Source organism: Haemorhous mexicanus, chromosome 1 (genome assembly GCF_027477595.1).
Source record: "Haemorhous mexicanus isolate bHaeMex1 chromosome 1, bHaeMex1.pri, whole genome shotgun sequence".
Classification (NCBI taxonomy): domain Eukaryota; kingdom Metazoa; phylum Chordata; class Aves; order Passeriformes; family Fringillidae; genus Haemorhous; species Haemorhous mexicanus.
The window spans coordinates 154310053-154334769 of record NC_082341.1 but is presented as its reverse complement, the minus strand read 5'-3'; the positions used below and the strand labels follow the sequence as shown (position 1 = coordinate 154334769).

The 24717-nt window shown below is 46.1% G+C and overlaps 1 protein-coding gene across 2 annotated transcripts; it reads left to right on the top strand.

The window, feature by feature from the left end:
* Positions 1-224: 224 nt before the first annotated feature.
* GPR20 (G protein-coupled receptor 20) lies at positions 225-23823 on the top strand. 2 transcript variants are annotated; one of them, XM_059867769.1, is made up of 2 exons: positions 225-319; positions 22466-23823. In XM_059867769.1, the coding sequence occupies exon 2, from the start codon at positions 22486-22488 to the stop codon at positions 23545-23547; it is 1062 nt and encodes a 353-aa protein (XP_059723752.1). In that variant the 5' UTR covers positions 225-319; positions 22466-22485; the 3' UTR covers positions 23548-23823. The 2 variants fall into 2 exon arrangements, with proteins under 2 accessions (XP_059723752.1, XP_059723759.1); XM_059867776.1 differs by lacking the exon at positions 225-319 and adding an exon at positions 12909-13045.
* The last annotated feature ends 894 nt before the right edge of the window (positions 23824-24717 follow it).

Genomic DNA, 24717 nt, shown 5'->3' with positions numbered 1-24717 from the left:
CAAGCAATTCTTCTTTCAGCATGAGCCCGTAAAACCTCCCACCGCTGCCTGCTCACATCACAAAAGTTCATCTCCAGCTCATCCTCACTCCTCTCCCTTCCCGACCCCTCCCCTCTCCCCTGAAGACATCCTTTTTACCAAAACGAGCCGTGGAGGCTCCAAAAGACACTGACGTCAACGTAAAAGTAAACCAAGAAGGTCTGGTTCCTGTATCATCCCCGCGCCGCGCCGAGCGCCGGGGAGAGAGCCCACGGCCACTCGCTCCAGCAGTCTGCAGCGGGCTCCGGGCTCGGCAGCTGAGCTTTCTCATTCCGGCGGGGTGAGTCCTGCCTGAGGCGTGATTCGGGCTGGGAGAGAGCGGGGAGAGGGAGGGACATTCACCGGCTGCAGCTTGGGAAGGCAGCGTGTTCTGATCCCGGCTGGGCTGAGAATTTGGAGGCATCCAGATGGAGATGGGAGTCCTTGCAAGCTGGGTCGGGAGCCGAGCACGTGGGTTTGCATGCGAGATGGCTCCACGTGGGTGGGAATAGCACTGGAGAGGAAGGAGAGTGTTCCTCACCAGGTGCTGGAGGAATAGAGGAGGGTTGGGGAGTTCAGAGCTGGTGCAAAGGAAAAGAGCATCATTGAGGGAAATGTTGGGTTTTCTATAAACTGAATTATCTGTTTGGATGGTAAAGAGCCCTGTGAGGGATTCTGCATGAAAACTTGAGTATTTCTGGTAAACTTCCATATACAGATTACTTGTGTCAAGTCCAGCTGCACAAACACCTGTGCATCCCACAAGTGTCCCTATATAGAGATGCAGAGTCAGACACAGGATTTTTAGACTCAGGCCATGAAAAAGTGATCTGAGAAGGCTCAAAATGAACTTTATAGTTTAAGGTTAGGAAGCAGAAAACTTTCCCCAGGGAAATGATATGGAAATATCCTTATTTTGATTGCTGTGTGGGTGGGGGACGTGGCTGGGCCAGAGCTGGGATGGCTGAAAGGGATGAATGGCCTCACTAGGTCTGTTGGCAAGTCTCTGCCAACTGGGACATGTCTGGCCACAGTACAGCACAGAGAGAGCATCTCCCAGTGTTTACACAACCCGCACTCAGTGGCAGTGTGATGAATTGGCAACGTGGCTCTTCGGAATCATTTCAGCTGTGTTTTGGTGACAGGAGGCGCCTTTTCCTCTAACATTTCTCACATGCCAGGGCCAATTGCTCTTCTTCAGCAAAAAGCCAGCCCTTTTCCTGAAATGACAGCTCCTTCTGCAAAGCTAAAACTCCCCCATTCAGAAATAAAACAGTGGACATACAAGTTTAATCCCTATTACTTGCGCGTGACAGTCCCAGTTGAAAACCACCAGGGCGAAAACCTCTGTCGTCCACAATTAAATGCAATGCTGCATCTCTGCTCATTCTGTAAATCTCTCCCTGAGCAGGGGAAAGCTGGGCAGCCATGGAAAAGGGAGGCAAAAATGCCCACCATCCTCCTGTTATAGCATCTGCCAGCAAAAGTGAGGGCAGAAGCCTCCCTTTGGCAGAAACCTCTTTACCAAGACATTTTCCATCTCCTTTGTGCACAGATATCTCTGCCAACCCACAGTTAGAAGGAAAATCCCCATCTTTCCCCCATCCTTTCTTACAAGGGCACATGGAAACTTAGCAATGCAATTGAGCAGCTACTTTATTAATCTATTTCAGAGCATTTTCCTTCACCCTGCTCAAGCCTCCTTCCCCATGTCCCCAGTGCATTGAGATAAAACACAGCCATGGAGCCATTTCTTCCCTCCCCGCAGAGCCTAAAGGTGCCAAAAGCACCCTAAAAGTCTTTCTTCCCCAGTTTTGAAGCAGAAGGCAAAGGCCAAGGAAGGATTTGCACATGAAACATCTCTCACAGCACGTTCTCTCCGAGGCAGAGCAAGCGGAACGGAGGAGGCTGCTGAACACAGCAATAAATCCCACCAGGCGCACGTACAGCACCACCACAGCTCTGCTCCCCCTCAAGTGCATCATGCCCTTGGGATGACGTGGTTCTTACAGGGATGCAGGCTGTCCTGGCCCTATATCCCCTTTCAGAGGGAGAAGACCAAATCCTGCACTCCAAGTTGTCAGAAGGGCTGCAGGATTTTGGCAGTCCACATTTTAAGGAGCTGGAGACAAGTAAAGGGGGATGTTTAGCAGGCAGGTGCTTATCATGTTCAGAGAAACCTCACACATTAAGGACATTGATGCCTTAAATCAGGGATCCAAATCCCTGAGCCCTTTTTAAAATGGGAGACAAAAATTCCCCATTGGAGTAAAATTCAAAGTTCACATTTTTTGGACATCAAGTCCAGGTTGGATGGAGCTTTGAACAACCTGGTCTAGTGGAAGATGTCCCTGCCGTGTCAGGGGGCTTAGAACTAGATGATCTCTAAGGTTTCTTGCAGTCCAAGCCATGCTGTGGTTTGATGATTCTGTGATTTTTCTTTCCACCCTGGGCTGTTCTAGCAGGTTTGTATAAATGTCCAGTCACCAGGTTTAGGAGGAGGTGAGACTTCTTATTACCTAAAGGTACATGTTAGTGAACATCCCATGACATCTATGGTAAAATCTACAGCCCCTTCTGAGGAATGTCTGCCACTTCTTAGCCAACTCATCTGTAAATACTCTAAGGACTCTTCCTGCTCTCTCTTTTGCCTCTCATCCATTTTTCATCCTTGCATGTTAATTCGTTGCTTTTAGCTGTACACTTCTGCAGATCACAAATAGCTGAGCAAATCCTACTGATGGCTTAGCAGGGAAACACTTCCCATCCAGTAAATCCCAGAGAGGCACAGCAGAGTCCAGCCAAGAATGACAAAGTCCAGAGACAGAAGTAGTTGTGCTGAGGTGAAGGATGAATCAGGGGAATAGAAAAGTGAAGCCCAGAGCCAGAGTGAAGGATCAGTAAAACTGTGGGGGTCAGATGGGATTAGGCTGAGCTGGCTGTGACAACCAAAGAAATGATGTCACCCTTCAGGATGACACTAACCAGAGATGCTGCTGTTCAGTCTCAGTATGATATTTACTGGGATCAATACACCATTAGTGTATAGACACAGAAAAACTGAATTCTTTATTACCTCTTATACATAATCTATAAAAGATGTACATCTCATGTATTACAGCCTGAAAAGCACCACTACAGTCATTACCACACAACAGAAAGGATGGCTTCCACGTTGATGCAGAAAAGATTTACTGTCAAATGTCCCTTCCTCTTCATGGCTCCAGCCACCTTATCTACAAATACCTGCCAAAATATGAGGCTCTGGGAAATGCCTCTAAGGCTGAAAATGTAGAGAATGGCTTCCTGTGTGCTGGTCCAGCAGACAACTTCCCATCCTTGAATGTACTGAATTTGTCACCCTGTCTATGGGACACCTAGGGAGATGAATTTGGGTCAGTTTGGGGAGCTGCCCCATACTGAGGCTATCACAAATAGTCCTTAGCCTCATAGATGAGGGTAGGGATGCCTGTGGAGATTTGCCAAAATTTTGTTTCATTCAGAGCTACCAACAACTGCAAAGACCTACATATCAGAGTAGGTTGTTTGCTGCACGTAGGCATTAGCAAGGAGAAACAGCACTGAGCTCTGAGCACACTGCCCCACACAGAGACCAGCGCTGGCATTTGTAACCGAACAGGATCCTCTCAGAGCGGTGAACTCAGAAGGATGCAGTAAAGTGGGTACCTGGGCATAGCAGGGGAGGGCACTGAGACAGCCTCAACAGGAAAACCAGCTTCTTGCATGACATGAAGGAGGTTTCTAGCACTCAAGTGCAGAGGACAGGAGACTGCAGGAGGTCACACACATCCACCACACAGAGCCATCAGTGTGCAACCAGCTTCTCCTCTCAGTGGGATGTATGGTCACCCTCTTGATGGTCTGGCCATGTTCCAGCAGCTGATCCTGAGCAGAGCAAAGTGAGCAGGCAGAGTTTCCTGCACCCAGCACAGTCTAACTGGTCATTATCCATCTGAATAGAAAGGCTAATGCATTATTAGGCATATCAGAATCACAGAAACACAGAATAGTCCAGGTTGGAAAGGACCTTAAAGGTTGGACCTTACTTCCAACTCCGCTGCCATGGCAGGGACACCTCCCACTTGACCAGGTTGCTCCAAGCTCTGTCTAACCTGGCCTTGAACAATTCCAGGGATGGGGCAGCCACAGCTTCTCTGGGTGACCTAAACCAGACTCTCCTCACCTTCACAGTGAATAATTTCTTGCTCATATCTAATCTAAATCTATCCAAGTTTAAAATCATTCCCCCTTGTCCTATCAGTAACTCCTTGTTCAAAAAGTATAGAATTATAGAGCAGCTCAGGTTGGAAGAGACCTTAAGTGAGACATTCAGCCAGGTGCAATTTCACCTTTATCCCCAAAGTCTTTTTCTGGCAGGACAGAGAGAGAAAGCTGAGTTGTCATGCTGGGTTTCACCTGCTTGGCACTCACAGAGCTGTAGTTCCCCGGCAGCCAGGCTGGCTCCTTTTGCCTGGGTTGAAAATGCCAAGCAATACATCTCTGAGAAAAATCCAGGCTGCCAAGCTGTGTTATGCTGTCTCCAGCTACCAATTATGTGGATAAATTGATTCTTGTTAGAGTGATAAAGTAGCACAACAAATACACTTTCAGGAACCAGGCATTTTTCACACACCAACTTTGAGGCTTCCCACTGCTTTGATCAAACGCACAGAAAATTGTCTGCAGGCTGAAGTGGTGTTAGAGACATAGACTTGTGGAGGCTGAGGAAAACAAGCAAGAGGCTTAAAATACACTAGTTAGTCCACATTTGTGCACTATTGTGCAAGGCAGGTTGATCAGATGCTTTTTGAAGGGGCCACCATGAAGCTCATCTGACCAGCAGCCGCCTCAGAGGATACCCAGGACTGAAATAGCAAGGGGCAGACGTCAGGAATCGGAGTCACTGGCAGGAGAGAGAAAGGAAGAGGAGTCGTGCTGCCTCTGTCCCCTGCCTAGATTAGATCTGTCTCATACAGATCTAATCTAGGCATACAGAAGGGCTGTTCTTCTCCCACTCAGTATCAAGTTCCCCCAGAGAATCAGAGCTCCTAAGATGCTGACATTAATAATTCCCAAGTGTATTATTCTTTGTGAGCAGCTTACCTAAGGAAGTGTAAGATTATTTTAAACACTCTGATTTATTAATACACCCAGGATGGCTCAAGCCACTGGTTCTTGCCCAAGGGAGTTCAGCAATGGAGCCCAGCATCTTGACTCACAGTATTGGGACTGATATATGACTAACTATGATCAGATGGCATATCTAAAAATACAGAGCCTGCAGTTTATTTTTCTTGGAAAATGGAAAGACACCCAAAGAAGCAGAGCCCAGTTTAGCAATCACAGCAGGCTGGATTTTTGCTTTAAAGAAGCCAGCAGAATTTGCCCAGAAGAAGATGCCATCCTAGGTTGTGTTACAGCCATGGGATTAACCTGTGGCTCCGGCACCATGGGGGAACCTCTGGCTGCTGCTGTGGCTCTAGCTCTGAGTTACAGAGGACAAGGATGCTGACTGCACATCCCTGCACTTGGAGACACAAGCAATAGGATTCCTCTTACCCAAAGGAACTCTCTGCACTGAAACCATCACAAACTGGGCTAGTCATCTGGTCCAGACTGGTGTTAATGAACTAAATCATGCAAGACAAACCCACCTTGCACCATTCCCAGGGAAGCTGCCTGGCACATCTCCAGACATCTCCACAGCACTTATCAGGTTTGCCTTCTGTTGTCTTTTCTGTAGATTAAACAAGCCCAATTCTGCTGGTCTGCCCTCATGGGTCATGTTTGCTGGTCCTCAGGTCATTCCAGCTGGTTTGGTTTGGATGTTTTCCAAGGCAGAAACACATCCCCTTTCATTAGTCAATTTAACACTATTTATTACATGTAATAGCGCTTTTGTAGAAAATAATCCCTCCAGGTGACATGAAAGGCAAATCAAACCTTGCAGCACTCCAAACATAACAAAGACTGAAGCTATCAGTACCAAGATGAAGGTATGGAAAGGAATGATTCAGCAGTGACAGGTGGAGCTTTTGTTCCTGATAAAAAATTTGTTTTGAGACCTTAAGCACAAACTGGGCCTTGGTCTTCCCTCCATCATGCCATCCACTGACCACACCTCAGTGAGTTCAAGACCTCGCCAGCAGGGACAACTGATGCTGTCTGTAATCACATCCCAGACAGAGAAAATATCCCCTTGGATTTCTGAACCATCATGTTTCCACCTGACTCAGGTCTCAGCAGGTTTTCTCTGCTCCAGGTGGTAGACAAAAGGGTCCATGACCCCATACCCAAACATACCACCACCACCACAAATAGTACCAGCTGGATTCTGCTGCCCAGCACTCTGTTCCATTTGTTTTTAGGAGAAAATTGATTATTTTGGCATTGCGGTTTCCAGTAAATCACATATGTGATTCCCTCCTTTCCTTCCTGAATATTTCCCAGATCACTTCTGCAGATTGTGCTTAGAGGGATGGTTTCAACCTTAAGGAAACTGAGGCACCTCCCCAGAAAATGGGGATTTTTTGTCCCTAATGAGGCCACTCAAACAGAACTTGCTTCAAGAACAGGATCTGTAATTCTAAGCAGCTGAGAACACAAAGAAACACACCCCCTCCAAAACAAAAAGGGAAAAAATATCAGCAAATGAACCAGCTTCTTCCAGAGGTAGCAGTTTTAGGAATCACTGGTAAGCAAGCAGCAGGGTGGTTGTTGGGATTTTTTTTCTTCCCAAATGGGGCCCTTTTTTTTCTTCCCGTTCCTACAGGGCTTTTCATCACTGTGGCATTTCCTATGATAATCCCCCAGATTTATGCTGCCCTGTTCCAGATCAGAGCATTGCTGAGCTCTGTGCACGTCTAACAAAAGACAGCTCTGCCCTGAGCCCTTCCAAATCTCTCCAAACCAGGCAAAGAAAGGGAATGGAAGAGGAGGATTAACATGTTTGCTGAGAGTGAGCAGGGAGAGGATGTCTTTCTCTAAAGCCTTTTTTTAGGTTTGTGGGTCCAAGTACCAGATTTTCCAAGTTGCAGGTGTCCTTCCTCCTGGGCTAGGTTACTAATATAGCAAAAACCCCAAAAGTTGAACAGATGGCCCTGGGAGCCTCCTGCTGCCCCTTTCCAAATTTGTGGTCACTGCTAAATCAGAGCAGGTGGAGATACCAGACTGGGTCCTTAAATTCCCCACAACTTCCTTTCCATGGGGTTTCAAATGTTCCTCTGGCCTCTGCATCCTTGCAGGGCACAGCACATCTTAAGTTCAAAGTTTTCTAGCTCAGCCCTGCCACACTGCACTTCCCACTGCCACAAACACAGGAGCAGAGTGCTAAGAGCTCTCTGGGAGCTCTTCAACGATCCAGGACCAACAATCCTGCCAATTCCTGCTCTGCAGCCTTCAAACCAGAGCTGGGCAAGAGCCACTCCACCCAGCACTGACCTCCCAGGGCATGGTGCCCGAGTAATGCCAAAGCCCACAGCCTGTGTAGCTTTCCCCTTCAAGCACTAGTGTCCCTGTGTGCCCAGTGACAAACAAAACCAACAGGAAATACTTTGCTGGGAATGGGGAGAGTTCTGCAGTGAGGTTATGACACTGGACATTGAGTTCTTGGCAATTAGCTTCTGAATCTTTGAAAAAAAATAGCAAAAAAAGAAAAAAAATACAAGAGGTCACTAGCCAGACCTGGACTGGAGGCCAGAAAGATCACAACGGGACCCAGCAAAGGATCCCAAAGAGGTTTAGATCAGTAGGGGCAGCTGAGACATGATATGCTCTGCTGGGTGGCCAAAGAGTCCTGGTGGCTCACTTTGCTGGTGCCTTGAACTGAGGAACCTTGTCAGAACCCTCACAGTTGTGAGACCTTTGGTAAACTGGGCAGACTGGGATGGAGAGAGGGGTCCTGGCTCACCTTTACAGGGTGCATTTATAACAGGTAAGGGACTTCACATCCCTTGTCATGCAAGAACCGGAGGCAGGCAGGACCAATGTGCTTCAAATCACTCAGGAAAGACCTCAGGGCTGCCAAGAGGAGCAGTTCTTTGTGCGCTGCAGACATCTTCATTTTTCTTTCAGCTCAACAGGTCCATCAGCAAAAATGCCACAGCCTGGGGAGAAAAATAGAGGGGCAGCCAGTGGTCAGCAAAGCAAATTCCCAAATATGCAGCAGGCAGGCAGGAAACTGGCTCCAACACTCCTCCTCCCCCGTGCCTGACTCACCCAACAGGAGCCATGGCCATCATTTTAGGGCACCACTTGTCTTTCCCTGTCTCTCATCAAGCAGATGAATCACAGCTGGATCCCAGCAGAGGCCTCATGTGGTGAGAGTCTGATCTCCCTCCTTGCACAAATACAGAGATGGGGAGCTTGTTCAGAGAAAGGGATACAAAATTATGGTGGCCTCCAGCCCTTGCAGTCCTCTGAGGACAGCAAGTGACAGTCCAGCAAGTGCTGGGAAGTGCCTGTGAACCCAAGCAGTTGGCAGAGGACACAGACTGTGTCCTGCAGAGCTGCTGATGTCAGGAAGGTACAGCTGCCTCTAGACCCTGCTGAGATGTCATCAAGAGAGCCAGCTGGACCATCTTTTGTGGCTCTCCACAGACTCTGTTGGCCATGCTGACAGTCAGGTAAAAAGCCTTGGGGGTATTGAATATCACTGGGGGAGCAATCCAAGCCCTCCTTCTCCAGGGACAAGTAGTTCACATTTTTTTGTCTATTTGGTGTTTCTATCCCAGCATTGCAGGAAAGGGACAAAGGTCATCCCTTGAAACAGGTTCTGTCTAAGAATTAAGAGAGAGAGCTCTGATCTTTTCCTCCAGTCCTTCCAGCTGCACCTTAGGCATAACCAGCTTGAATGTCTCAGGGCTCAGATCCCAAAGCAGTCCCTGGATCTTCCAGATGTCCCAGCATGACACACCTGCATCACCAAAAGAACAGCAAAGAATGACCTCTCAACAGCCCAGCAGATGAAGCCACATTGCTCTCTTTGGCTCCAAATAAGCAAGGGCTACAAGCTAAAAGCCAGGCTGGAGACAGATGCCAGCCTCAATCCTCAAGGTTCTTTCAACTGGACTTCCCTTGGATTCTACCAAAAGCACCAGAAAAACCCTGGATCTGTTTTCAGGGTCTGCCCATTTGCCATGGTATTACTTCGATAAAGTACCAGCTCAGGAGCCCACCAAAGAGGAGTGTATTCCCACACATAAAAAGTGTGTCACTTCTTTATGATAAGGAAGTGTGGTGGGGCTGAAGAACACCTGACCTAGGTGGAAAGTTCCTACATATTTGGGGAGAGCCCTGTTGCCCACATATTTCCCCCTAAATCAAAGGTAACTCCTGTAGGGTGGTCCAGTGCAGAAATTTCTCCACACCTGGCCCACCTGTGAGAACCTATATGGTTCTCTGGTCAGTTCTGATTCACAGCATCCCATAATAGCCTTGGAGACCATGGACAATCAAGATTTTAGGGCTCCTGGGCAGTGCATATCATAAAGACATACATTATTTTTTTCCATCACTTTTTAAGGCCTGAGGATATTCTAGGCTAGATTTACCAGAAGGAGGAGTAGTTGGAAAGGGTAAAATTATTGTAAACTCTCCTCAATGCCATTGACTTTATCTGCCATGACAAAAGGTTACTCCCTGGCAAGCTCATATCGTTGCCTCTCCATCAAGCCTGCTGCTAAAAAGAGATTTTCCAGAAAGGACAATGAAGATCCCACTCTTCAGTGCCTTCCATGCAGTGAGGATCCCACTCTTTGGTGACCTGCACACAGTTATGATCATGGGTAAAGGCTCCTCAGTTTTCTGAACTGTTGTGTCTATGTCCAACACCTTCTGGGGTAAGAATTCTCCCTCAGTGCTGAAGAAAATATTTCATTTGTGAGGATCTGTTCAGTATAACAGAACATAAATTCAGCTTCCTAAAAAAACACAGGCATGTTTGGACATGGGATTTGGGTCCCTGCAGAGCTGGTCAACAGAGACACCTTGAAAGCTGATCTGGCCAGGTGCCCTGAGCCCATGCAGTGCCCAATCTCAATTTCCTCTCCCACAGCAGGGGATCAAGGGACGCCCAGTTCCCTTTTTAAATAGGACTGGAAGAGTACACCCTTCTCCTGACAAAAACAGGACACACCTCCCCAGAGGGATATTTGGTATCAGCTTTCTCTCCACCTCCCTCCAGAGCTGTCTGGCCTCCTGCTTTTCTGCACCGTGACACAGAAGATTTTAACGAGAGCCCTATTCCATATGGCAAGGTTAAGGGATTGCTAGGAATTACCATGGGCTAGTAGCATCCTTCCCTGACATCATTATTAGTCCTTCTACATGCTGATTTTGACTGAGCCAATACCTTCTTCCACCTACAATCTCTCACTCCAATATTTAATACTGCTGTATATTCAATGAACAAGCTTGAAAATTTTCCACTTACTAAAGCCTTACTTTTTTTTTTTTCCTGCCTTTCTCGCTCCCTCTGGGAGGGTGATAAATGACTGAAAATCAAGAGATGATAGAAGCTCTTCATTTATCAGCTATGGTTGCAACTCCTCCTGAAGCTGAGTGTGGGAACTGGGTCTGGGACAAAGCATGGCCCTGAGCCCGGATGTGCCTTCTCCACCTTAACAGCAGCATCTGCTTCCCAATATGGCATGTTCTGCACTATCTCAGGCACAACTTGAAACTTTGCAGCTGTTGCCACTCAGAGCCTAGCTCTAAATCCAGCAAGGAGGGAAAGGCTGGGATAGTGGGGGAGTGCAGGGCACTGATTATCCCATGCACAGGGATGGGAACGCAGCTCTCATGTATCATGTGGAAGCATAACACCAAACCAGTCCTCACATAGGAAGAACCAGACATTCCCAGAGAAGGTGGACAGAGTGCAGGTACCAATAGCTCATCCTGGAGAAAAGTCATCCCTTTCTTACAGTCTCACATTTGTAACTTCAGAGAGTCATTCCCTATAAAAATTTTGTTGACAGGCTGGGGGAAACTTCAGCATTTGCCACCATAGGCATTGAGAATGATCGAATCATAGAATTCTAGAATGGTTTGGGTTGGAAGAGACATTAAAGACATCTAGTTCCAACCCCCTGCCATGGCAGAGACACTTGCCACTACACCAGGTTGCTCCAAGTCCCATCCAGCCTGGCCTTGAAGTCTTCCAGTGATGGGGCAGGCACAGCTTCTCTGGGAAACCTGTCCTGGTGTCTTGATAGGGTCCAAGTTCACCCACCCTGCCCAATATTAGACAATGGGTTGGTTTCTTCTCTTTGTTTTTACCCCTGTTGAACTTCCAGGATGGAGGGAACTGAAGGCCAGCTGATCACCCAGACAGGGCTCATGAAGACCTTCCAATCACACTTGCTTCCCAAGCATAAGGAAGTGAGAAACAAATGAAAGTTCAGGCATATGCCTGAGCTAGAGGTCAGTTGTGGAATGCCTGGATCAGGGGGCTCATAAAGCCAAGGAGGATGTTCCTGAAACTGGGGGAACAGTCTGCTCCTCAATGTACAGAAACTCAAAATAGAAAATCAATAAAATAACCAGACAAAAAGGATCAGCTCAGTCTTCCTGGGAAAGATCCAAGGGTGAAAAAGTAATTCCAGAAAATGAGGTCAACCTTCTCTAATAACCACAGCTACTGTTTGTGCTCCAGTGAGACATGCATGTGTGGAGTTTACCTCTCCTCTATTTATGGATTTGGCCTCTTGACCTGGAATTCAATGCCTCTCAGTTGATCCTGTCGTGTTGTGACAGGCCATATCCTGCGTGTTTATTGCATTGGCACCAGTGTTGTCTTTATCTAAAGTGTGATGCAGGCCAGGGCTGATACTAAAATCCAGCATCCATCCTCTCTGTATTTCTAAACAACCATCTTGATGTAAGCTCGTGCTTTTTTTCTGCCTTTTCTCCCAGAGGAAATCTCTAAAGCTACTGAAAAGTTCCTGGGGAGAACATCTGTGCAAATCTCAAAAAAAGACTGGATTTTGGTACCAGTTTAGAGCAAGAAGTGAAACTTGAGATGGAACTTGGGGGATTTTGAGTCCTTAGAGCATCAACTATCAGAGATGTCTTAAAAGCTGCTCTAGCCATGTGATTTGAACACATCTCAAAAATGGAATAATTCATTCTGCTTTGTACAATGTCAGTCTCTTCTCATGTAGCCAAGGGTGTAGAGATACTTAAATCCCCTCTCTGAGAGACACCTGACACCCACAATGACTCTACCACCAGTAGGGAAGGGTTGTATGAGGATGAAGGAACATGTTGGAGGGCTCCTTGGTGGACCTCAGACTCTATTGCCACCCATGCTCAGCCATAAGTGTGCAGGGTCACCCTTTGGTTCCCTGTGCCAGGGGTTTTCTCAGGGTCTGGACAGCTGGGTTGGTTCAAAGCACATCACAGGCTTTGTGGCATTTGGTTCAGCACCTTCAGGCAGCTGCCAGGGATGCTTCTCTCTAATCCCAGTTCACATCAGGAAGACAAACAGAGGGGTATTTTCCTCATGTCACACATGGTGGTGGCCTTGCAGTGGCCTTGAGCTGGCAAGTTCCCAGCAAAGAGATTTTGTTCCCACAGAGACACAAGAAAATTGACCTGGGGGCAGTTTTAGTTTACTAGAGATGTTCAGGCATTAGCACCGTGAGTACGGCTGGAGCCCTCTTCAGCATTTACAGCACTTCATAAATTTCAGAGAGATTTAGGGCAAGAAGCCAGATGTTTGGGGAGAAATTCTGAACACTACAGACAAGTGGAAATATTTTTTTTTTGGTAGTGTATATTTTTTCCCATTAGTTGCAAGGCTATATTTAGAAGGGGGGTGGGGAGGGGGAAGAGAGGGAGAGAACGCAAGAGACAGATTAGGCATTTCTACATATTCTGTAGTCACTCCAGTTGTTCTGCATGTAGGAACAGATGTCTCTTTCCTGGGCTGATAGCACTCAGGTCCACAAGGAAATTTTCTTACCAGCAGCTCCTCTAACATAGAAGGGAGATCAGGCCAGAGGTAAGTCAGTCCTTCATGCAGGAATACACTGCAGGGACCATTGCAGGGAATGCTTTGGGATAGTGGTCAGAGAAAAAAGAGGGGGTCCTGGGATGGGATACAGTGGGGGGCCAGGAAGAATTTGCTGGATATAGTACTCGAAGTCCTGGCTATTGCAACAGGGAGCCCTGAAAGGGGTGGGAGCAGGAAGGGTCCTGCACTGAACACGTGGATGAGCAGCTCGGGAAGTCTCTGGCTCTGTCCATGCAGCAGGTGTGGAAATCCCTTGGGAAGTGCCTGACCCAAAAAGCCAGGCTGTGCCAGCAGCTAGCAGGGGCTTCAAGGAGCTTCTCCCTTGTGACTTTCTTTGCTCTTGGGATTTGGGGCAGTGTAAGAATATTTGGTTGTTCTTCAAGGAGATGGAGGGTAATGGAAGTGTGCAAAGTTTCAGGCTTTCCTCCCTTGAAATGTACTGTGACAGCTCTTGTGAGGAGGGGGTGATGTTGTTTGTATATGTGTAATCCCATGGGTAATTAAATTTTGGTGAAATGCATTCAGAAGGGTTTTGGTAGCCAAGAGAAGAGATGGTGCACTGCCTGGAATGGGGTCAGCTGCAAGTGGGGATGTTTTACCTGTTTGTCTATGCAGCAGGGTGCAAGCTCAGTTCCAGGAGAGATGCTGTCTTCCCTCTCTGAACCAACTTGCTGGTTTAGCAGAGGAGAAAGCAGATCCTTTCCAAGGTCCTTAGCAGATGCCTGCAGAAATGCTCTCTGCTTTCACAGCAGCACACTCATCAGCCACACTGAGCTTTTCCAGGTTAACCTGGTGAATCCAAAATTTGTGAAACTCTGAAGGCACTGTGGGGTCTGCGCAGCACTGTCATATGTGCCTTGCTAAAGAAACCACAGAAACCACCTCCTAAAGGGTTAAGACATGGTTGTCCATCCTGGGATGCCTCAAAAACTCTCTGCTCCCTAACTGGGTCTCCCAACTCGCTGCATTCCCCGGGCCAAGACCACACATGGCTCTGTGCCTCAGTTTCTCCCTGCAGCCAAGAGAGCAGCACAGGTTGGAGTGAGTGCTGGGTGGCAGAGCTGGTACACCTGACCCCTCTGCATTGCCCCTGCATCCCTACCTGCACTGGTGCCCTGTGCTCCCTGGGGTGTGAGCATTGTTTCAGCAGTCCTGTATTCCCTGGCTGTGCAGGAGCCCAGGTATTTCCCCAAAAGCAGAACTCTGCTGTTGTTCTTTTACTGCCCTTCTCACCTTCTTTTCAAAGGACAGAGCAAGCAGGCAGCTGAAGGCAGAAAGAGGAGAAAGTGCTCAAAGAGTGCTAAATTTGCAATTAAAAATTTCTTTCTTAAAAGCAAGCAACAGCACACAGGCTAGTTATTGTTTTTGTGCTTGTCTGTGAAGTTCCTGCATGTGCCTATATGGTAATTTTCTCTGCACAGTTCTCCTTACACACAGCCACAATAGCTGTTATTCCAAACTGACATTTCCAGCACGTTGTCCCAGGCACCTTGGAAACGCTCGATGGATTAGTGTAATCCCTATAAAATCAAATGCATTTCTCTTTTACTGTTACAACCTCCCAGGAAGAGAGGCTCAAATCCATCTTTACTGGCTGGACCCATAAGAGCCCAAATTTATATGTTTTGTTTATGATGTAACTTTAAAAAAAAAAAATGTTAATCATCTTGGAAAAAAATTCTCTCAAAAATATGTGTGTTTCCCCTCACATATAATGCTCCACAAGGGACAGAGAGGGATACACTCAAGAAGTCATGCTCTGATTTCTCTGAAAGTAACTGAGCTGGAAACACACAGCACCTACTGCAGAGATGTCACTCCAAGCTCCCTTATGACAGATGGCACTTGGTACAAGCCCTGACAGGGTATGAGATATTGGTCTTTTAAATGCTAGCAGCATGATTGATAGAGCATTCACCAAGACACTTGGCATTTCTGTCACTGGCCAAAATCTGATAACACAGAAAAGAGGGACATGAAAAATACAGTGGAATTGATAAGGCGTCATAGACATCCAAATGTTTCAGGAGGGACTTTTCTAAATAGGGTGGTATAAACAAGCAAAAAGAGACAAACTCCCTTTATTATTACCTTTCTTATAGGTGACCAGTACTAGCAAGCCTCATCAGAGATATGCTGGGGGACCTCTAGGTGCCCATCACTGCTGGGTGGATATTTGTAGGTCTGGAGAGGCAAAGTATGTACAATCCCACTTCTCTTTTTGTTTGCACATGCACATCAGGTCTCCTTCTTTCAAAGACTGAGGCATTGCTTCTGCAAATTGCCATAGAGGAGGCATAAACTCATAAGAAATCTGCCAGTATGTGAATTTTCTCCTCTGTGTATCTCTGGGAGCTTCATTTTAGTGTTTTCATGCATGCTCAGGACAAGGGCTGAGGGAGAACCATGGAGACCTTTCCAAGTTTTAAATAGATTGTCTCTGGGGTGTCCAGGACTGTGATCTGTCACCTGGTTTTAAGCAGCAGGTTCAAGCCTGGATGCAGAGTTGGCATTTGGTCCAAGCCAAGTGGCATCAGTCCCATCTGGGTCACTTTGCTCCGTGGAGAAGAGGAATGCACTTTAGAGAGCAGTGCTCTCCCTCATCTAACTGGCAGTGATCCCTCATGACCTAGGGTAACCTGCTGGACTAAATCATTGCTTGGGCACCCACAAACTATTTCTTGTCACAAAATGAGCTAGGGATGTGGGTGCCTCACCTTCAAAGGATGTGATTTTGGCCTTGGGCCCATGGAAAGCACAGAATCCACCCATGTGTGCACACAGCATTGAAGTGAGTGTGGTGGCTGCAGCTCAGATCACAGCACAGAGCAATATCCATTGCCCTTCCACAGCAGGGCCTTGGAGATGGAGGAGCACACAGAGGCAAACTGGGCATCTCAGGCAGGAGGCAAACAGCTCAACAGCACATCAGCAACCCAACAACCAGCACTGCATCAGCCTCCACACATCCTCAGTCTGTGATTGCTTACAGGTTTTGAAGGATTACCCCTATGCCTGAGACTGAACATACAAGTTTTCCCCCTTGCCAGATGGGAACTCTGATTTTCATGGCCAACATTAGAGATTCAAAAGTCAGTTTTGGGGATTAATCTCTTTTGGCCTTGAGAGGAAGCTGTATGAGGAGGAGATGAGGTCACTTGGTCTGTTCAGCCTGGAGGAGAATGAGGGGAGAAGTCACTGAAGTTAAAATTTCTTTGTGAAAGGAAGGGCAGGCACTGATCTCCTCTCTGTGGTGACCAGTGACAGGACCTGAGGTAATGGCCTGAACTGGTGTCCAGGTAGGCTTAGATTGGATATTAGGAAAATGTTCTTCACCCAGAGGGTGGTTGGGCACTGCAACAGGCTCCCCAAGGAACTGGTCACAGCAGCAAGCCTGACAGAGCTCAAGGAGCATTTGGACAACTCTCTTGGGCACATGGTGTGACTCTTGGGGATGGTCCTGTGCAGGGGCAGGAGTTGCACTCTGTGATCTTTGTGGGTCTCCTCCAATTCAGGAGATTCTGTGATTCTGTGATTCCAGACAAAAGCTGTAATTCAGCACATGACCATTCAAACCATCAGACAAAGTAGGACTTGCTGGCCATCCCACTCTTTATGACACATGGGCAAGCAGACCATGGCTGAATAGTGCCAACACCCAGCAATTAGCTATCATCTGTCCCAGTCAGGCTGGTTCTCCCATGGTTTGGCATTAATCTGAAATTATTTCTCTTCTGGAAAACAATGAGAAGCAGGCAATACTCTGTCTCACAGAAACCATCCAGCCCTGATTGCTGTGTTTCAATGCCAAAGCAATTGTGAATTTGCAGGGAATAAGACCTAAATAAAAGGATGTGTAGTGGAGATTGTTAACAAATGACTTGCAGGTTCACATTAGAGGAAACAAGGATCACTCTCAGTGCCTGTTTGTGTGGTTGTCAGCTCCAATTTCCTCCGTCCTCCTAATGTTTTTCAATCTGCTGCCTAATTTCAACTAGAATTTGGCAGAAGGGAAAGATCACCTCAATTTTCAGGAAATTAGGCAGCAAAGAAAGGAGAAAGTCAAACAAGTGTTGGAGCCAAGGGAAGAGCTGGAATGTGAGTGCTCATTAAGGCAGCCAAGTATCCACATGGGAAAAAGTTATAATAAGCATCTCAAGCAGGGCAAAGCATTCCCCCAGCCCTGCGAGCCACTGTGAGACATGAGACTGCAAGAAATCAGGTGTCATTTAATCTGACACTCATAAAACTATGTGTTTTGTGTCTCCAAAGTCCCTTTTATGTCCATGGCATTGGAAGGGAAGGAATAATCTAGCTCTGCTCTGGATTTGGCAATTTCTAACTGCAATTTCCCAGAAGGTGGGTGTTTCACACACTTGTTCCAGCCACCCTCAGACCCAGAGGTTTAAAAGAGACCTCAGTGCCCAGGAATCAAGTGAGAGCAGAGATCTGATGCCCACAAAAATGGGATCTTACCTGCCCTGAGAATAGCCCCATTTCTGCTTTGGAGTTGAATCTGTCTCCCCTAGAATTATCTCTCTTCTCACAGCCCAAGGGTCAGATGGGCACCAGCTTTTTCCTTTCAGCAGCTGGATTCACTCTCTTTCTCTCCCTTTTTTTCTCTGTTCCCCCTGTCAGCAAACACACCCTCCTCAGGCTGAGTACAAGACACATAGAGCAAGCTCTACCACATATAGAGCAAGGTCGACATGCACAAAAACACCATATTTGGCCAGTTTGATCCAGAGTTGAGTGAGAGCTTGCCAGAAGGAGAATCATACAATTTAAATTGAAAGAGAGTGAGTTTAACCCTTCATTTATAAATACGATGATAAATCACCCAGGGAACTTTAAACACAGGAAGGCTGAAAAGCTAAACACACACTGCTGCCACCCCAGGCAGCAGAATAACACCAGCAGGCAGGACAGGGTGAAGGGAACAGGGAAGATGATAGAGAAGCCAGGTTGCCATATCAGATGTTCCAGTTCAGGGAGATGAGAAAAGCTGATGCTGTTTATACTAAATTACACTTGTGCTTGTTAATGTCCTTTTCAACTTTCCGATCCCAGTGTGTGGCTCTGGTGTTCTCTGGGTCTGCACACAGAGATCCTTTCTGCACACCAATAAATAATCCTTTTGGCATGCAGTAAGGACAAAACTCAGTTGTCTGACTTGCCTTTTCTTTTGTATTCTATTACTTGAATTGCTGAGCCAGATCCAAAGGTCCCCTGGGCTAAGGAAGTGAACCCCGTTAATTTCAGCAAGGTCAGGGTGAGCCTTAAGGCTGTCACCAGGCACAAGGCTGGCTGAAGTGGAATATGGGATGGCCAAGAATCTCCTCCTGGAGCAAACACAGCACTGAGCTGCCCATGCTAAGTTAACAAGTGTGATGCCAAGTAGTGAGTGAGTGAGGGAAGAGGCTGCAGGACCTGTTTTCAGCACAGTGACCATCTGTTTCCTATTTGGCCCAAGAATGATGGAACTGGTTGTGTCACACAACAATGAGAAAGTATTTCAGAGCAAGTCCCCCTCTCCCAGTGCTGAGCAGGGACTTTTATCAGAATGAGGGAAAGCAGGTCAACCTCCATTCTCTGTCCCTCCCTTTATCCAATTTCTACCCAGATTCCTGCAGTACTTTTAAGGAAATGCTACCCACAGTTTTCCAGCCAGACAGACAAAATGCAGCCTGAGAGGTATAATATAACAGCCTAGGCCAACTGGCACGGTCAGACAGCCCTCAAAAGGATGCATGTTTACCCATCTTGGGCTTTGCAGACTGCCAGCTCCAAGAAACAGGGATTGCATGGAAATCTAGGGGGCTGAGAGCTCAGGAAGATATGAAGTAAACTAAGCTCCAAGCTCTTTGAGGATTTTAGGAAGGGGGTTAACCCAAAATCTATTTACACTGTAAGTAAAGGTGGTTCTTGCAGCTCTGCATGAGCTCATGCCATAGTTACGAGTAATAAATAATGCAAAACACAGCAAAATAAAGGTTTGCAGAGGCTGAAAAGCTTCTCATTAATTTAGCCATGCCCCTCACTGACTTCCATATGCCACCACGTCATGGTGATGAGTAGCTGAAATGACTCACTTTAACACCTGCATGAGTATGTCTGATGGTAGAGAAAGAGACCTGGTTGAGACAGTATTTGGACTTGGAGAGGGGAAGAATTCAAAATCTTTGGGAATGTTTAGCTTTGCTCAGACACAAGGTCAGGCTGTCTTTCTGTGTTGCAAAATGGGGCAATGTACCTTTCTCATGGGCTTGGAGTCCCACAATGGAAAAATCCTCAGCAGCTGTAAACTGGGGGTTTGGTCCAGTTCTATCTCATTAAAAACACTCAGAAGAATTCTGTTGCTTTGCTAGTCCAGTTCTCCATCCTTTCTGCTTGTGAGCCATGAGATGAGAGCAGTCCCACAAAGAAAGGAAGAGGCCATTCACCCAAACATCCATCAGTAACAATTTGATTAGAGGAAGATTTTTCCCACCACAGCCCAAGAGGCAGCTTTTCCACAGACTGTCAGGGAGGAAATCTTCAGGATTAATTAAATTTGCTGGGACTTCTTTCATGTAGTTGTTTGGATTTTGAGTTCAGATAGGGCAGTGATAGACTGGGAAAGCTCTAATGCAGCACTTCTTTGCATATTTAATTTGGCAAAGACAATATAACCTGTTGTTTTTCAGCAGTTTACAATATCTGGAGTTTATTTCCTTGCACATGGGACTCAGTAGAAAAGGTGGCTATGTAAGCCAAGACATTGTATATGCTGATTATTTTAATTTTCTATTTGTCTGTAACACGTCCTACATCCCTCAAAGGCATTGTGAGGATAAGGAACACTTGGATGTATTTGGAATTGCTGATTTCATTGAGACAAGAAAGGCAAAATAAGATTAATATCAGGAGTTTGTGATAAGGAATCTCAGACTGAACAAAAATCTTCAAGAGGAAGCAAGCTACTAACAAGAGGCAAAATCAGAGCAAACAGCCAGTGCCATGGAATTACAATGAGAAGACAAATGCATGTGCAATTCAATAGAGTTTAGTGCAAGTTCAGAGATGGGATGAATAATTTTGTCTTCTCCCCTTGCTCAGGTATGTCTCTGAACACAGATATACAAGCTCACACTGCACTCCAGGGGCATCACAGTCTTTCTTTATTCCTTGGCTTCCACAGTGCACCTCTTCATCTGCAACGAGAAAGCTGGGAGCAGATCCAGGCATCTGCTCATTTCAGTTTGTTTTCATAATTAAAGAGTGAAACAAACAAACAGAGAAGATGGTGAGAATTTTAGGAAATCAGTAGAAAATGGGCCAGGGTTCTGCATCATTCCCCCCTATGCCTCTTCCTCAGGTGCCAGACTATGCAACTCCACTACCTTCAGCCTATTTTGGGGCCAGTTTTTCCTGTTTTTCTCTGACAGTGTACTTAGCAAAGAGACAAGACTCTCCCTGAGGAGTGTGCAGGCTCAATCAGACCCAGACAAAACGCCATGAACATGTGTGCTACTTTGGCTGCACCTGAGCTCAGTGCAGGGTGAGGTAATCTGGACATTCCCAGAACAGATGATGTTCCAATGTCTGGTTTCTGCTGGAGATGGCCAAGAGGGAAAAGGGGACAGAAACTAACATTTTTCTTCTTTGCCCAGTAGTTCTTTGGGGCATTGCAGATGGCCTGACCCCAGGTTTCAGGATTTCAGTCCTGCAGTGTATTCTGGCACTAGGTTGGGCCACAGGAGGGCTTTATGTCTGAGCATCAGCCATTCCAATGGACAATTCAATTCCTTGGGCTTCAGTGTCTATCTAAATTTAAAAAATTGACATTTGGTTAGAAATATCCTTCTGAGCTCAAGGTCATTAAAAAACAGCTTTTTCCTTCAAACCAGTTCCACAGACTGAGAGGCAAGAAGAAGCTAGAGCAATCCCCAGATTCCAGGCAAACAAACCCAAGATCCATCATGATGGCAAAGTCACTTCTCCAAGAATTTTCACACCTGGTCTTCTAAATTCTCAGTCCTAACCTCTGCTTTTTCTCAACAAATGTTCTGCTTCACACTCACCTGGCTGAATGAACCAAGCAGAATAATCACAACTAGGCTGTAGCACCCATGAGGACTGTTAATCTTAAATGTTGACTATTGGCCAAACACTGGTGAGATACATTAGGAGTGTTGTATGCAGGAAATGCAGAGATATGGTGAGCAGGCAGAAGAAGGCTCTGGCACCCATGAGGCAGGCTCAGAGCTGCTGTGGTGTTCTCTGGACTCAGTTAGTACTGTCCCTGCAGATTTTCTTTTGGCCAGCAGGGACTCTCCTCAGGACCTACTTTTCACTTTTGTCCTAAGTAGCTTCCTCCTCCACTTTGTACACAGCTACCAACAGCTTGAAGCACTTCATAGGTGATACAGCACCTTTGGTCCATCCTCCTGATCCCCAAAAGCAGCAAAAAAGATTAGAGGAGGGGGAAAAAAGTCTGCCAGAGGATGGGGTATGCTTGGGAGAGCTGGACATCCAGACTCCCTCAGCAATTCCAGACTTCCACACTGAGACACCCACTGCAGTTCTGTGAGCACTGGGAAATGTGTTTGCAGCTCCTTGTCTCCCAGTCCTTCTGCATTTGGCTCATTAGCAGGAATTTCAAATCCTCATAAATCAACTCTTTCAGCATCATTCTCTGCTGATCCAAGCTGATTTTTTTAACCTCAAAGCCCTGCCCAGCCACTTTGAGATATTCCAGACATTTTTCAACCATTTATTTTTATTGAAACCAGCCAAGTCTCTGTATATATTTGGTCTTTTTTTTTTATCTTTTTAATATACAAATCAGTTTAAAATAGTGTATAAGTCAGGAATGATTTGCAAATTAAACTGTCAAACCCTGGCAGGACCAGTGGCTTACACCCTTAGCTTGAAATCTTCTGGCTGCTGTTGCTGTGAACACAGATCTGTAGATGCCACACAACCTGCTTCTGCTTTCTCAGAAAATTCAGCCTTTCTTTGATTTCAGGGAAATCTTACTGCTCCTCAAAACACTGCTGCATGTAACTCTCTAATGAGATCACCTGCCCATGGCAAGGGATATGATATTTTAGGAATCAAATTGTGGGGTTATGGTTATGCAAAGGTCTTCTGGCCTTAAAATCATTTTTGTACAAGGAAGAGGAAGAGAAACTTGAAGTGGGGTGTGTGTCTCTTCCCTAAAACATGCATCTGGAACCACTGCAAGAAACTAATTATAAGCCCAGGTATTTTCCTTGCAATTATTGGTAATCCCATATCGGTATATGGGGATCTACTACTCAGGATGTGCAAGTATGCTGGTTAAAATGTTTTTCAGTGACAAAATTTTGAGCCCTAAGGAATGCTGACATATTTATCACTATACCTCCATTTCTTTTCTTCCAGATTTCTGGAAGTCAGTGACCATGCCGACCTCCTCCACCCAAATGCCAGCCCTTGACTCTATCAACTCCACCGAGCAACCTAACTCCAACATCAACTTGTTCTCCAAGTTCATCCACTCAGACAAACAACTGTTCACAGATTTTTATAGACTGTGGATTGTCCTGATGGTAGTCAATGCCATAATTTTCCTGGTGGGTGTTGTGCTGAACAGCTTGGCACTGTATGTCTTCTGCTTCCGTACCAAGACAAAAACCACCTCTGTTATTTACACCATCAACTTGATTGTAACTGATCTCCTGGTGGGCTTTTCCTTGCCTGTCCGGATCATCATGTTCTACAGTGCAGGGGATTGCAAGAATTGTTCCTTGGTTCACATCTTTGGCTACTTTGTCAACATGTACTGCAGCATCCTCTTCTTGACATGCATCTGCGTTGACCGCTACCTGGCAATAGTGCAGGTAGAAGCCTCACGTAAATGGAGGAACCCCACCTGTGCCAAGGGGATCTGCATCTTCATTTGGATCTTTGCCACTGTGGTGACTTTCTCCATCCTGACCATGGCAATACGGTTTGCTGAGTGCTGCCTCTCCAAGATCCTGGTCCTGATGGTCTGCGAGTACTTCTTCCCCCTCATTATAATCATCTTCTTCACCACCAGGATTATGTGTGCCCTGTCCAAGCCCAGCCTCATGCACCAGAGTCGGGAGAGGAGAATGAGGGCTGTGCAGCTCCTTATCACCGTCCTCATCATCTTCATGATCTGCTTCACTCCTTTCCACGTGCTGCAGGTCGCAATCTCCATCAACCCAGACATGCCCCACAACGTCAGCCTCCTCGTGTACCACGTGACAGTGACTCTGAGTAGCCTCAACAGCTGCATGGACCCCATTGTCTATTGCTTTGTCACCAATAACTTCCAGTCAACCATGAAAAACATCTTCAGGAAAACCGAGCCAGAGCAAACTAATGCAGACATCCTGGGTATGAACAAGAACTCCAAGGGTTCCAATGCAAACATCGCCTTCTCAAACATAATAGGAAGCCCTCTGAGCTTGCCATCACCGAGCAGTGTTCAGATATAATACACATGTGATGGGACAATGTTGCAGTAAGCTAAGCCAGTGCCATGATGCTGGAATATTGATAGGATGCACAATAACATAGTTTTTGAACTCTTTGTGTTTTAGGCTGAGGTTCAGACCGACAGTGGTGGAATTTATTCCTCAAGAACATTGTGGTCTGGTTGGAGATGGAACCTACAAGGCTGTTAGTACCATACAAAAGAGAGTCCATTAATTACTGTTTCCAGCAGGGAAGTTTTCTTTGTATTTTAATACAGACATTTTGCTAGCAACAAACTCTTTACTGTGGTTTTCTTTGCATGTTTGTCATCATAATGCAACACTTCTAGGATGACTTAGAAAGCAGGATAGCTCTGGTTTGTAATGAAAGATTCTGTGCCTATATACTTAAGAATAAAGGACAAGAAGGATGTTTCCAGAGGTATCCACAACAAAGATTTTAGAGGCCAATGGAATGGGAAAGAAAGTATTCTAGCCCACATGTCACTAGTGACTATTCATTCCTTCCTGAAAAAGTCTGAACCTTCTCAGGGAAGAGATGAAGTCAAGCAGTGAAATCTCTTGGCTATAAGAAAAAACACATGTCAATGTATATATTTTCATACACATTGTCTGTGTTGTGGAGAGGTTAAGGATATGTCCCACCTGTATTTGGATTACTAAATCCCCTGAATTGCAGATGAGTATACAAAAATCTGTGAAAATGAACATGAATCCCAGCAAACTCTGCTGTTCTGCTCTGTCTCCCTGAGGAACAGCCAAGATGAAAACCAGAACCAAACTATGATGCTATACTACTCTGGTTTGGTTTTTCTTTCTGGCATGTTATAACATCAGGGCTTGATGTCCTAATTCCCCTAACAGTCCATCCACTCAGTCACTCAAAAGCCAGTACTTCTAACCACAGAAAAATAATGCATCTCAGGCATCTAAGCTGAAATTCACCCCAGGATGAACTCACTAGGATGTTTTAAAGAGCCATGTTTAAAGGCTCTTAAATGCCTAAAGAGGCTAAGGATGTTGCAAAATTCTAGCCCCAGTGGTGGGGGAATGTTTTAGATGACATTACATCAAAGAAACAATGCAAGTGCAAAAAAAAAATATATTATCCTAGGAAAACTGCAAAACCTGTGGCATGAACAGCAATAACTGCTACTGTTGCTCCACATT